General features: G+C 38.3%; 1 protein-coding gene and 1 long non-coding RNA gene across 12 annotated transcripts in view; one reads left to right on the top strand and one right to left on the bottom strand.

Annotated features, from left to right (window-relative positions):
* EPHA6 (EPH receptor A6) overlaps window positions 1–15412 on the top strand; it is a 1012702-nt gene that overhangs the window by 340850 nt on the left and 656440 nt on the right. Inside the window, exon 4 of one of the 11 annotated variants that reach the window (XM_079766994.1) lies at window positions 13736–13783. The exons of 9 other annotated variants lie outside the window; for them this stretch is intronic. In XM_079766994.1, the coding sequence (XP_079623120.1) occupies window positions 13736–13764 (29 nt within the window). In that variant the 3' untranslated portion in view covers window positions 13765–13783. Of the gene's footprint in view, window positions 1–13735; window positions 13784–15412 lie in introns of those variants that run through there. One more of the 11 variants, XM_079766999.1, reaches the window with a different exon arrangement.
* Window positions 1–15412, bottom strand: part of LOC307097097 — a 613772-nt gene that overhangs the window by 147621 nt on the left and 450739 nt on the right. The gene's annotated exons all lie outside the window — the stretch shown is intronic.

Here is a 15412-nt window from a genome sequence, read left to right as displayed (position 1 = left end):
TGGCTCAAACAGAAGCCAGGCTCACTGCTTCTTAGCACTGGTTCTGCCCCCACCCACTGGTGGTGATGGGGGGAGGGGCAATCTAGGGTCAGGCTGGCTGTGAGAGAGGCTGTGGGAGGCTGAGGCACTGCAGTCGCACCCATCCAGCCTCTTTGGAGGCTCCAGGACCGTGCTGCCCCATCCCCCTGCCTCTGTGGAAGGCAAGCACTGGTACTGGAACCACGCAAACCCCTCTCTCACTGCCTCTGCGAAAGGGGCAGTGCAGGGACTGGCAGAGGCATGAGCATGGTCTTGGCATTGCCTCTCCCACTGCCTCTGCAGAAGGGGTGAGACAGAGACCAGCCCATGCCACAGCCTCTCCTGCTGCCTCTGTGGTGGCCATCTTGTGGTGGCCATCTTGTGTCCACATGGGGGCAGCCATCTTGTGTGTTGGAATGATGGTCAATCTGCATTTTACTCTTTTATTAGATAGGATAGTGGCCTGGTGCACGGGAGGGGGCCAGCTGGTTTGCCCTGAAGGGTGTCCCGGATCAGGGTGGGGGTTCTCTTGGGACGTGGGGTGGCCTGGTCAAGGGGCCTGTGGTGGTTTTCAGGCCAGCCATGCCCCCCCCCAGTGTCCCAAGCAGAGGCCCTGGTATATGGAATTTATTTATCTTCTACAATTGAAACTTTGTAGCCTGGAGGGGAGCCAAGCCTCCTGCTCGCTCCATGGCAGCAGCCATTTCTGTTGGAATTTATGTATCTTCTATAATTGAAACTTTGTAGCCTTAAGCGGAGGCGGCCAGGGTGTGCAGAAAGCTTGGCTTCCTCCATCGCCAGCAGCAACCCTAGCCTCCTGCTCTTTCCAGCTCCGTGGCTGCCGCCATTTCTGTTTGGATTTGTTTACCTTCTATCATTGAAACTTTGTAGCTTTGAGTGGAGGCCTAGGCTGCCAAGGGCAGGCGGAAAGTTTGGCTTCCTCCATTGCTGGGGAAACCCAAGCCTCCCTCCTGCTCTCTGTGGCCGTAGCCATCTTGGTTGGGTTTATTTGCATATTCTCTCCTGATTGGATGGTGGGCGTGGCTTGTGGGCATGGCTTATGGGTGTAGTGGAGTGACGGTTAATTTGCATATTACTCTTTTATTAGATAGGATTATGTATAACAAGATATTATAAAAATTAAGTTACGAAAATTTAATTAAAATGTCTTTTACATACTGTTAGGTTGAGTGGGCCGCAAAAAATATCTAAATTGGCCGGGCTGCAAAAAATATTTGTTGTGGGCTGCATGCAGCCCACAGGCCGTGAGTTTGACATACTTGTTGTAGACCCTCCCTAGTTTTACATGCCTCATGCTCTGAGTCCAAAAGCATTTTATTATTTCTTCATGGTTGGTTTCTGTGACTAAGCTTGCTCAGACTTCTGTGTCTGCCCCTGCCTATGTTCCACCTGCCTTTGTTTTCCAATGGACCCCTGCGTGTCAAGCTAACTCCTCTCAATTACAGACTAGAATACCAGAAATGTGAGGGCTTCATAGAGAGAACTCAGTTTTTACCACAAGCTTTTTAAAAATTTTTAAATTGGTCGTTATATATTAGCAAGTTTGTCCCAAAAAATTTAGTTTAAAATATAATGTTTAGTATATTACTTGATTGATCCTATAAGATTAAACCATTATAGATGTCCTATAAAAATTATTTTAGAATAAAGTACCTATATTAAATGGCCTATCTATAACTTTGTCAGTGTTGATTATTCTCTGCTTTTTGAATCTCTGTTCTTGAATATGGACGTTCCATTGTGGTTTCTATGATAAAATTTTCTCAGTTTTACTCTACTCTTGCTTGCCATTCTTTCTTAGTATCCTTTTCCTGGCTAGCCTATTCATTCTATTCATTAAATGTGAGTGTGGGTGTTTTCTGAGTTTCAATAACAGCCTTTTTTTTCTCATTTTATATGCTACTGGAGGATATCATCTAGTTATATTATTTCTAATACCATCTATATGGTAATGTATCCCAAACTGTATCCCCAGCCCATTTCTCTCCTTAGCTTCATTTCCAATAATCAGCAGCCTATTGGGAAACTCTACATTACTAGTATATCCTCAAACTCAGACATCTTAAACCAGTCTGTTCAAAGCTGAAACATTTTCACATCTCCCTACCTCCTCACTCCTTGCTTTTTATATTCCCTACCTTAGGCAGCTCGCACCAGTAGTCACTATATCAACTAAGTAGAAATTCAAAAGTGATACCTTCTGTTCTCTTAATGTCTTATTTTCCATACTCAATTTCATGCATATCCTAAAGATTCTACCTTCCTTTAAAAACTTTCTCCATCCCTCGTTCATAATTTTGTATTGATTATACTAATAATTTTCTGCTTATTTCCTGCTTCTAATTTATTTACCCTCCAGTTCATTCTCCACATTGTTGACAGAATATTCTTTCTGACATGTAAAGAAGTTTAAAAAGAAAATGTAAAGAAAAAAACATTTGCAATATATAAAGTGATTAAACTTGCTCTTTTAATAAAAATAATTCAACGTATTTAAAAATGCACATCTTATTTTTGTGCTCTTACTTAAAATCAATAGAGAAAAGAGTTCTCTCTCAACTTTCCCTCTCCATTTCAATAAACTAAAATTCATTTTTAAAGCATGCTCCATCATAGGCTCCAGCACACTAAAGCATTTACTCTCTTTGCCTGAATCGCCTTTTGCTAACTTCTAATATTTATAAAGATAACAACATATATTTGAACACATTCAATTATTTTAAGTCAAGGGCATTTATGGTCTAGGAGTGTCTCTAACATTAACTCTTTCCCACTCAGTCCACCAAGTTTTCCATGACAATTTTATGTTTACTTGACTTTTCCCCTTTCTTTACTATGTCCTCTCTGAGGAAAGAAATCATGTATTTTATTTCTATGCCCCCCCCCCCCCACACACACACACAAACACACAAAGCACAATGCCAGGCACAAAGTAAACATTTAATAAATGCTTATAATTTACTGAATGAATCTCACTCTGATTACTTTTCTTGTTATAAAGTTCTTTAACTAGTAGAGAAAATTTTACCAAGTCTTTCTGGAAGTACAGCTTCTCCTTTTTAGTAATGAAATGAAATGAATTAATTGATTTAATTGGGTGATTAGTTATTCAAGATTTGCACATAGGCAAAACTATACAAACATGCATCAAATTGATGGGATTAAAAATTAATAATGCAAGCCCAGACTGGGAACATTGTACAAGATATCTGACCAGTATTCCCTAATGCTGTCAAGGTCATGAAAATCAAGGAAAGATTGTCAAACTGTCAGTGACCAGGGAGACATGACAACCAAATGCAGTGTGACTCCTGAGATTGGATCCTAGAAAACTAGTGGAATCCAAATGAAGTCTGTAATTCGTTAATAGTAATATGCTAATGTCAGTGTGTTAGTTTTGACAAATGTACTCTGGTAATAGAATATGCTAACAATGCAGGAAACCGGGTGAGGGACCTATGAGAATTAATTCTTTGTATTAACTTCGCAACTTTTCTGTAAACCTAAAATTATTCCCCAAAAAAGTTTATTTTCAAAAATGCAATTACAACTTAACAAATAACAAATTAACATAACACAATATACAGAGTTCTTCTAAACAGCATGTGCACTCAGAAAACACTTGCAATAAAAGCATACTTTGAATTTTAAAAATGCAAGTATTCAAAAATTCAGTGGAAAGTTATAATGTTAAAATGAAAAAAATTATTATATGCTACTTGCTATAAGATTTATTTTGAATTAAGGTGATTTAAATGCTTTCATGACACACTACAGTGTTAGTTACCTGTTTTATATCAAAATTTTAAAACATTTTTATGTGTTTTTGTCAAAATTTTTGTATAAAGCTCTGACCTTGAAATCAATGTAAATTTAAATAGCTCACAGCAAAATATGTTTGAGCAATTGGTCTTTTCATCTATTACAATAATGAAACATTCCATTTTCTGATATCAGGGGACATATTTGAGGGGTGGGAAAGCATACATTTGTTTTTCCCTTTTATTAATGTTTTGCTGGAGGGCAAATGTCAATGAAGCCACTTTCATTTTTTTTTTCTTTTTCTTTTTACTCCTCTTGCTGAAAACTCCTATAGGGAAATTCTGAGCATGGGTTTCTTTGATGATTCTTTTTATTTTTATCTCCTGCGGTGACTTTGACAGTCAGACTGTCAGTAGGAGACAGAAATTTTAAAAAATGAAGTCTGAAAGAAATGTTATAGCCTCATGCTGTGAATTTAGAAGATGACAGGTTTTTTTTGGCTTTCTTCCTCTGGCCATGACTGAAAGAAGAACTGTCACCAGGTTACAGCGCTAAGGGGAAGTAATGAGAACACATTCCCTCACACCAGCTACCTAGATGCACATGGCTCGCCCAAGTTAGGCTGAAACTCTGAAGTTAAAAATTGCATTGGCTGGTTCCAAACCACATTACTAGGAAAGAAGCTTGACAATCCTCTGTGTGTACAGGTTTCACATAGTAAGCATATAATAAGTATTTCTTAATGATAATAGCATGTAAATTTGCTTTTCACACCATTGTACCAGCAAGAGTCTACAATCACTCAGTTTGTCTGTCTCTACTGTAGTCTTAAAAAGAAATGATGAAATCAGTGTGGTGGGTTTGACCTTCTTATTTTTTGTAGATAGGCGTCTCCAATGCAGCTGGAATTACAGTTCTAATAAGGAGGATCCTTGGGGCTATGCAATAGTTAATAATATTTGTAATTAGGTAACTAAATAATTATTTTGTCTGTGTAAAAACTTCACAGTGTAAATTTTCTAAAATCTTGAGAAATATGTAAAATTACTTTAAATAGAAATGTGGAAGAATTAGCCTGTGATGGTTATGAAATAGACAATTTTTTTATCATTTTAAATACATACTGTTTTTAGGTAAGCTATGCCTAATTTTAAAAGTGTTTGGTCCATAAGAATGACATATATGTCAATGGTTGGTAATCCATTTTTTTAGAAAGGTTTAAAAATGTATTTGGAAAAGAGATTCTAGAATTTCACAAAATCACATACCACATTCATATGTGTATATGATATAAATAAAATGGGATGTTGTCCTTTAGATATTAAAACATGCAAAACAAAATTTTGAAATTGCAAAAATATATGTTCCACAAAAATGATGAAATATCTCCTCTTCAACATAATCTTTTAGAGTTGGGATCTTCTGTGCACAGTTGGCGAGAACACAGTCCACACAAGATCACCCTCACTTCTAACATCAGTTGCAAGTTCAGAGATTTCCAAAACCACCCTCAGATTCAAAAACATGCTAGAAGGATTCACAGAATTCATTGAAAGCTGCTATACTCACAGTCACAGTTTATAACTGCAGAATGATGCAGATTAAAATCAAACAAAAGGGGGCATAGTCGAGTCCAGGAGAGTTCTAAACATAGAGCTTCTACTTGTCCTCTTCCCATCTAGTCCAGACAGTGTTATACTCACAGTATCAGAGTGTTACAATACACACAGAGTATTGCCAACCAAGGATACTCACCAAAGTTTGATGTCCAGAGTTTTAATGGGGGCTCCATCAGGTAGGCATGATTGATTTCCCACATGATTGATCTGTCTCCATCCCTCAGACATCAACTGATATCAGGAGACTCATCCTAAATTAACAAGTTGTTGGTGTGGCTCAGAGCCCCCACTCTAAATTGCACTGTAACTCTCTGGTTGACCCAAGGCCCCCAAGCAAAGATACCGTTGTTGAGCCTGACATTACGAGGGTTTAGAGATGAGCTTTAGGAACTGAGGGCAAAGACCAGATTTCATTTTGGGTAATGTTAAATTCTTTACCAAAGGACTTTATAAGTATACCAGTGGCCCAGTGCATGAAATTCGTGCACGGGGGTTGTGTCCCTTAACCTGGCCTGCACCCTCTCCAATCTGGGACTCCTTGGGGGATGTCCGACTGCTGGTTTAGGCCCGATCCCTGTGGGATTGGGACAGGGATTGAGCCTAAACCAGCAGTTGGACATCCCTCTCACAACCTGGGACTGCTGGCTCCTAACCACTCACCTGCCTGCCTGCCTGATTGCCCCTAACCACTCTGCCTGCCGACCTGCTCACCCCCAACTGCCCCCCACCAGCCTTCTCACCCCCAACTGCCCCCCCTGCCAGCCTGATTGCCCCAACTGCCCCTGTCAGCCTGCTCGCCCCCGAATACCCCCCTGTGCCAGCCTGCTCACCCCAACTGCCCCCCCTGCTGGCCTGATTGCCCCCAATTGCCCCCCTGCCAGTCTGCTCACCCCTACCTGCCTCTACCTTGGTCCCACCACCATGGCTTTGTCCAGAAGGACGTCTGGAAGGTCTCCCGGTCTAATTAGCATATTATCCTTTTATATAGTATAGACTAGAGGCCTGGTGCACAAAATGCGTCCATGTGGGGGACCCCTCAGCCCAGCCTGCTCCCTCTTCAATCTGGGACCCCTCAGGAAATGTCTGACTGCCGATCCCTGGGATCAGGCCTAAACCAGCAGTCGGACATCCCTCTCATAAACCAGGACCACTGGCTCCTAATTGCTCACCTGCCTGCCTGCCTGGTCACCCCTAACATCCCCCCCTGCCAGCCTGATTGCCCCCAACTTCCCCTTCCGCTGGCCTGGTCACCCCCAACTGTGCCCCCTGCCGGCCTGGTCATCCCTCACTGCTGACCCCTTCTGTCGGCCTGGTTGCCCCTAACTGCTCCCCCCTGCCGGCCTGGTTGCCCCCAACTTCCCCCCTCACCGGCCTGTTCACCTCATGCAGCCTGCTGTTGAGGCTTTTGGTCATCCCTCACTAACCCCCCTGCTGGCCTTATTGCCCCACGCAGACTGCTGTTTGGTCGTTACTGTGAGGGCACCAATTTGCATATTACCCTTTTATTAGTATAGATGGCTATGTTGCTTCTGCCTTACTTTTTTAGAAGGTCAGCTATATCTAACATTACCTATAAAACAAACACAAGGAAAAAAGTCACTACTATATTTATAGCTCAGAACAAAGTATATCAGTGTATATTAGTATATTCAGATAATTGATTCATTGTTTTTCTTACTATATAAGTTATTCCAGTGCATGAATATATATATTAGATTTTGTCAAAATGATGGAAACTCTCCTTAAAGAGTTCTGTGAATTTAACTCTCATCTTAAAAAAATAAAATAAAAGTACAGATATGTTAAATTCTGACATAATTTATTCTTGTAAGAAGTCAACATTTCCCTCTTAGGTTATGATGAACTTTGGTATGAAGCAACAAAGTAATTATGTTTTCTACTAGTGTTAAGAAAATGTAATATAATAAGAAATAGTCTCCTGCTCTAATTAAAAATTTGATCCGTGGACTAAATAAAAATAGAAACTTTTCATGAACACAGTTATGATTTGAATGGAATTTTCACTACCAACTTCTAATTCTGGCCTTCACTGTGGGCTTCTCGTGTGTTTGCACATCTTGTAAACTGCCTTTAGTTTGAACTATCTTTTTAAGGATGTTCGGACAGTTAATAGTTTGGATGGAAGAGATAGTTTCTCTCTCTCTCTAGCAAAGAGCAGGTTTACTGCCCAGTAAAATAAAGTTACTGTTTCACTCTGGGGCAAAGTTTTGGTACCCTTACTGCCTTATATAAAAGATTCCGTTTCCTCTTTTGTGATGCAGCCGACTGAATATGCATATGTCACTTACCTTTGTGGGAATTGGGGCTTAGAGAACCAACGCAAATACTGATATCTGCATACCTCTTAGCTGTAATTAATAAAGTATTTTTTTCTCTGATCCAGGAGTCTGTCTTCTGCCAGTAGCCATGAAATTGTGTTAGACTAATACGTAAGCTTGCAAGTAGAATAAAACTCAGCCCCTTCAGTTTTTGACACTTCCTCTTCTGTCATAAAAGTGTTTCCTTTTAGTCTCCTCTAATTTCCGACCTCTTTAATTCATCATAATATACCACCATATGATCATTCTCTCTAAAATCTACCTTCTGCCTACCCTTTTCTTACTGAGTAAGTGTAAGCTTTAATTCACTAATTCATTCATCTATCAAAATTTTAATGCATTCACTACCTACTTTTTAGGCACTGGAGATGAAAGATGGGCAAGCTAGTCATGCAACTGGCCCCCATAAGCCTAAGGACCTACGCAATGCTTTAAGCTGGAACTCTTCAGTATATGTCTGATGTACCTTCCCTTTCTTATTTTACACTATAATCTTCAAAGAATCTATGCTCCACCAACCTGGATTAAGTCCCAAAATAGGTCCTATGATTAGCAAACCCAAAGCCTTTGATCATTTGTATACCTAAAAGACTGTCCTTCTGGATCCCACCTATTATCAGCCAGGCTATGCTCTGTAACCCTTTTTACATTATAATTTCTTTATAATCTTTAATTGTAAAATCCACTTCAAAGTGATTTTTTTCATTTGTCTCTTTTCATATAACATTCACTTATACTGTAGTCATTAAATCCATTCCTTTATCGTGTGCCAGATGATGGCTGCTTGAGGACATATAAAATATCCTGTATATCTTTTATGTATTTCAGTGCTTTATCCTTAGTAAGTGCTCAATAAAATTGGAATGAATAAGAGAGTGAATATAGATATAAGAAATACCCAAAGCCTCATAAGCAAATTCAAAAATTTTCTTTAACTACCATCATTTGCCAGTCAAATGCATTTGATAGATTGGCTTTTTTCCTTCAGATCTGAGTTTAGCACTGTCTGGGCTTTCCTTATTGGCCTCAATTTTAAGAAATAGATAAAGATTGTAATTAGGTTTTGTGCTTTACTGAGAAGTTTCAGACCTCCTGGTAAGTAATAAATAACCTGAAACAAATACAGAAAATCATTGCATGAAAAATTTTATGTTAGCCGAAACCAGTTTGGCTCAGTGGGTAGAGCGTCGGTCTGCGGACTGGAAGGTCCCAGGTTCGATTCCGGTCAAGGGCATGTACCTTGGTTGCGGGCACATCCCCAGTAGGGGTTGTGCAGGAGGCAGCTGATCGATGTTCCTCTCTCATCGATGTTTCTAACTCTCTCTCCCTCTCCCTTCCTCTCTGTAAAAAAAAAAATCAATAAAATATATATATATATATAAAAAAAAATTTATGTTAAAAATGAAATAATTTTTATTTTTAACCAATATAATAAACAACTCTGGCATTATTACTAAAATTACTATAACTTATATTAATATTCTATAATTAATATATATTGTTAATCAACACTAAGTTTTCATAAAATATAATAATCATATAACAATATTATATAATCATTTGTTTTTTTAATAATAATAAAATGTATTGAATGCTTACCAGTACTATGTGTTAGGCTTCAATAAATAGATGACATTATTATTTCAACCGGTAATGTGGCAAGAGAAATTAAAGTCTATAAGATATTAAGTAACTTGCCTAGGGACATAAGTAATATTGAATATTAATGACCATAATGATTGAAAAGCAAGATATCAAAAATCAGACTTTACCTGAGGATTATGCTCCTGTATAAAGGCTGTGTTTTACTAAGTGTAATCCTTGATAAGAAAAGCAGAAAATAGTTATACTAACGGTGTTTAGGGTTGTTTCTCCCAAGGTTTTTAAAATCAGGGAAGGGAAATAATAATGGAGTTTGTATTAGCAGGTAGAGATAAAATTTAATATTGCAACAGCTCTCAACAGCTCTTTCAATCTCTTTATCATTTTACTAGAGGCCCGGTGCATGAAATTCATGGACGGGTAGGGTCTCTAGGGCTGGCCAGCCATTAGGGCCGATCGGGGCCTTCTGGCTGCTGGCTGGGGCCTCCCTTCCCTAGCTGCCAGCTGGGGCTTCCTTTGTTCCATGCCACCCCCTGGTGGTCAGCGCACATCATAGCAAGTGATCGAACTCCTGGTCTCCTGGTCAAACTCCTGTGGGGACAATTTGTATATTAGCCTTTTATATATATAGATAATAAAAGTGAATTATATAAAATAGCTGACTAAAGTAAAATCAACTCCAAAATTCATGATCTAATTCATTCACTCATTCTTGAAGAATAATATATATAAAATATTTTAATAAGTAATTTTGAATACTTGAATTAAAAGTCTAAAATGCTATAGAACTAACAGTAAGAATGAATAGAGGAACAAAATTAGGATGTTGTTATCTCTATTCTTGACTAAGGAAAGACAATATATGTTGAAAAATATATAAAAGTAGACTTTTCATATTACCTTGACCAGTGATTCAATATTTACCCAATATCTGTTCTCCTTTAGTTCAGTTTGCTGCACAAGTAATGGTTTCTTAAAGCTAACAATCAAAATGGTTTTAATGATTAGTTCTTTTCAACCTGTATGATTACTTCATTGCCTATTTCTGTCCCTCTACAATTATAAGGCAATAAGAAGGCAAGCTGACTCAATGTCTTTTTCTCCTCAAGTGAGACAAAGGGAGGGCATACTGGGATTGATATATAAAACCATGCTTGGACAGCATCTTCTTCAATATTTTCTATGAATTATATTCTATTAATGCTTCACCTGCCTTGTATTATATGGTGCTATCAAGATGTTTATATACTCACCAGTGAAAAGAGTACATTATCACCTAATCTGAGAGTCTAAATAGGCACAGATATCAATCACCTCTGTTAAAAGGTGACAAAAAATAAAATTTTAAATCAATGAACTCTAGAATACAAAGAGAAGGATTAACTTTAATTAACATAGTATATAACTATAACCCTGCCAATTCCATAGTTATTTTAAATATCCATTATATACATCTTTTATAATAAAGAGTCGATGCATGTATTTTCTGATAAGATCAGAATCAACATGTAGCTTTAATATATTATAGTATTTCTTCATAGTGCTTGACAGGTATTAAATAACTTATCAGAAGTAAAATTTTGGCCTGGCCAATATGACTCAGTGGTTGAGCGCTGACCTATGAACTAACAGGGGTCCTCAAACTATGGCCCGCTGGCCACATGCGGCCCGCCGAGGACATTTACCCGGCCCGCCAGATGTTTTTATGGCATGCTGCCGCTGCCTGTCCTGCTTAGCAGCCGACTTAGCAGTGTGCATAGGAATTTGTTCATAGTTTTTTTTTTTAAACTATAGTCCGGCCCTCCAACGGTCTGAGGGACAGTGAACTGGCCCCCTGTTTAAAAAGTTTGAGTTCCCCTGAACTAGGAGGTCACGGTTCAATCACCAGGCAGGGCACATACCCAGGCTGTGGGCTGGATCCCCACTAGGGGGTGTGCAGCTTATCAATGATTCTCATTATTGATGTTTCTATCTTCTCTCCCTCTCCCTTCCTCTCTCTGAAACAATAAAAACAGTGTTTTAAAAATAAATATGATTTTGGACAATAAAATTATGATTGCATGAATAGTTTAACCACAAAAATAAAATAATCCACCCCTTACATTTCATTCAGTATAAAAAAGTCAATCCTTGTCATAATTCATCCTTCTATTTTCAAAATGGTTATTATTAATATTGAAGCAAAGTGGTTCCTTTAAAAAGCTTTCTGAATACAACATGAATCACTTTCAAAAAGATTGTAAAATGCACATTTTTAAATGTTACCTAGACAGCGCCCAACTTTTAAGCATAATTGGTATTTGATGAATCTTTGTTGAATACAAATCTCAGTAATATAGTTCAAAGGGATGGGGGCCAAAGTTGTCTAAAGAGTGATTTTGGTTTTATTTTTTCTTAAAATTTCTGGGGAAAATTGATATCTATTAAAATTCTCATGATATTTATTTATATCTACATTTTGAGTATTTGTGCCTTGTAAATTGTATCATATTATATAGACTCAACTCTGGACCTAGAAGCTATGCTGCTCATGACCAAAATTAACTTTCTCCTGGCTGCACCAGAAATTCCAACAAGGTCACTGATGGTCCCTAAAAATGTTTGCAAACTTAACCTAGTGAATTTTAGTATAGTCTCTCAGAAAGTTATACCACTATTTTTTTTCTTCTAATTGGATTTATAAAATTAATCTAAACACAGAATGAAAATTATATTAAACTAAGATTTAGACCTATTTACTTTAGTTATGAAACACATAAAAAGACTGAAATATAATTGGATTATTTTACTGTAGAAACACTAAAAGTGTAATGGCTGTATTTTTTTTTTTACAGAACCTGTGTTTGTTTTTAGAAGAATAATATACATTTGAATGGGGATTATTTTTCAATGTAGGATATTCATTATATTGTTAAATTGATCAAGGTGCAATTAAAACATAATGTTCCAACACATGGAAAAATTATTTAAGCTTTTAGACTTTCTATTCAAGTATTCAAAATTATTATCACTCTGGAAAAAATATGTTTATCTCTTTTCTCTAAGCAATAAAAATTAGGTTTTAATTTTTACTTTCTTCTATATGTATTTGTACTTTTAAATTTTCTTATTTCTTGTTAAAAAAGCTATAACATTTAGAGTAATACATTGACTACTATTATGCACCTGTTTGATCAAATTTTATGAAAATTTAACTCTATTTTTTTGAAAAGGCTGGCTACACCTTTAAGAACAATGTCTATTGGGTGCCCTCTAGCCTGACAATTCAAGAGACATAATGTTGACATTACATGCGATGAAAGATGTCAAAGACATCTGAATTAGTTCAGCAATTGAACTAAAATATGCATTATTTATTCACATTACTAGACCACATATGAATATATAAATTAGATGGCTATACAAGGAAACCAATCTAGTACTATACAAGATACAATTAAAATAGGAAGTATACAGTGTTGTACTGTTCTACATCTTTTCTAGAGAATTTAATTTCAGCACTTGGAGATTTCAACATAATGGTTAATTTTTTAAATAGCTAAAAGACAAAATAGAAGATTAACTTTTTTTCTAATTTTAGATACAAAATAAGTAATAATTAAGTAAAGATTTATTTAAAATCTCAAGAAAGGAAGTATTGCCTGGCCAGTGTGTCTCAGTGGGTGAGCATTGCTCCATGAACCAGGAGGTCAAGGTTCTATTCTTGGTCAGGCACATGCCTGGATTGCAGGCTCAATCCCCAGTGCGGGGCATGCAAAAGACAGCTGACCAATTCTCTCTCATCATGGATGTTTCTATCTCTCCCTCTTCTTTCTCTGAAATCAATAAAAACATATTTTTTAAAAAAGAAAGAAAGATAGTATCGAGAAAGAAAATTCCAGCTTCTAATGCTGTTCTGGATTAAATTGCTGTCAGGTTCTCCTTTTTTCATTTTTTTATGTGTTTTTTTTTTTTTTTTTTTATAGTTGAAGAATTTAAACTAAAACCTAAAAGACCTGGGTGGGAATTTTCTCTCTGCAGTATACTGTGCAGAATCTTCTAGAAGTAATTTCATTTCTCTAAGACTCATTTTACTCATTGAAAAGAGCACATAATAGTGCCCTTCCCAAATAATTGGATAATTATAAATAAACTATATAACAAATAAGAAAATTGCTAAATTTAAAAATACTTTTGCTTCCCTAACAAAGTATCATAAGTTTAGAAACTTCAAACAACAGAAAATTTTATCTCATAGTCTTTTTATGTCAGTCATGCAGATTGATTTGATTGGTTTCTCAGTTCTGGGTTTCATAGGGCTGTAACCAAGGTATTGTGTGGCTTGAGTCTTATTGGGAAGTTCTGAGCTTTCAAACTCATATATGTTGTTGGCAGGATGCAGTTCCTTATGGTTGCAGGACTGAGATCCCATTGACTGGCCAGGTAAGTGTCAGTGACCACATTTAATTCCTAGGGGACTCTCAGGTCTTTGCATGTTGGTCCCTGTGTCTCACAGCCAGCAGTTGCATGTCTTATCTTGCTCATTTCTGGATGATCTCTGACTGCCCCTTCTGCCACCTCTCTCTTCTACCTCTTCTACTCCAGTCTTTCTTCTGCTTCCAATTAGAGAAAGTTTCCTACTTTTAAGGGCTTGTGTGATTATATCAGGCCCATCCAGATGGATGGATGATCCAGTATATTTTCCTTATCTTAAGGTCCATAATCTTAATTATATTTGCTAAGTTCCTTATCCTATATAATAAAAGGCTAATATGCAAATAGACCGAACCGTGGAACAACCGGAACAACCTAACAACTGGTCGCTATGATGTGCGCTGACCACCAAGGGGCATGTGCAGAACATGGTGGGCGTTGGCCGCGGCGGGATGGTGGAGCAGGTGAGCAGTGGTGCCAGACGAAGGCGGGGCACTGGCCACTGTCATCAGGGCGAGCATCTGGTGGTTACTGAAAATTCCTTGCTCCCGTGTGCTGCGCTCCCACCTGGCACTCGCACCTACTGCCAGCGCTGGCCCCACTCACACCTGCAGCTGGCGCCGGAGTCACTGCTCGCACCCACTGCCAGTGCCCGGCTCCAGTCCCAATCACTAGGCCCCATCAGTGGGTGCAAGCGGCGGCTGCCAGCCCTGATCACTCTTGAAGGCTTCTTCACCTCCCCCTGCTCCTGAGGAGTGATCAGAGCAGCAGCTACCGCTCACACCCACTGACAGGGTGGGCCCCATTCACACCCACTGCTGGCATCGGCCCCAATCGCTCTGCGCTGTCCGCGTGTGGGAACAGTGGCAGCAGGAGCAGGGCTGCCTGCAGACAGGGGCCATGGCAGGAGGACCCAGGCAGGGTGTGGAGGATGGGCTGAGACCCGCCCCTGTGCCTACCACAACCTCGTGGCCCACAGTTCCTTTCAAGGTGCACAAATTCATGAACTGGGCCCCTCGTATTATATAAGGTAACATATTCACAAATTCCAAGGATTGGGTCATCAATATCTTTGAGATGCCATTGTTCTGCCTACCACATACTGTAGTATAAATGTGAAGTTATGTTATTAACTCTGTGACTAGAAATAGGAGAATGAGCTTGGGAAATTTAAATATTTCTGATCAAAGTCAAGAGAAATATTAATGTTAAGACTGAAGTAACTAAATTTCATTTAATTGGACATAAGTTTGATAAAAATTCTAATCATAATGCTGGAAGAAAGGGGACTTGAGGGGGAAATGGCCACAGTTGAAGCAGATTCCATGTGGAAGACTAATTATTAACATTTTAACTATAAATGAATATACACAGGTTTGAACTGCCCAGATCCACTTTTTAAAAATACTTTAAAAAATATTTTCAGTGCTTGGCTGGGAACCTGTAGATGCAGGGAGACAGACTATAAGTAAGATTTTTGTGGCATCAAAACTTACATTTGGATTTGGCCCAGGGAGTTGGCACCCCTAACTCATCCCCCATTCAGGGGTCAGCTGTACTTAACAAAATTTCCTCCAAAATGTAATTGAGTAAAATCATTGTTAATTAAGCCAGTGAATGTGAACATGTTCTGTATTG

Source organism: Cnephaeus nilssonii (genome assembly GCF_951640355.1).
Source record: "Cnephaeus nilssonii genome assembly, chromosome: 3".
In the NCBI taxonomy this organism is placed as follows: Eukaryota; Metazoa; Chordata; class Mammalia; order Chiroptera; family Vespertilionidae; genus Cnephaeus; species Cnephaeus nilssonii.
This window is presented reverse-complemented; position numbering and strand designations above follow the sequence as displayed.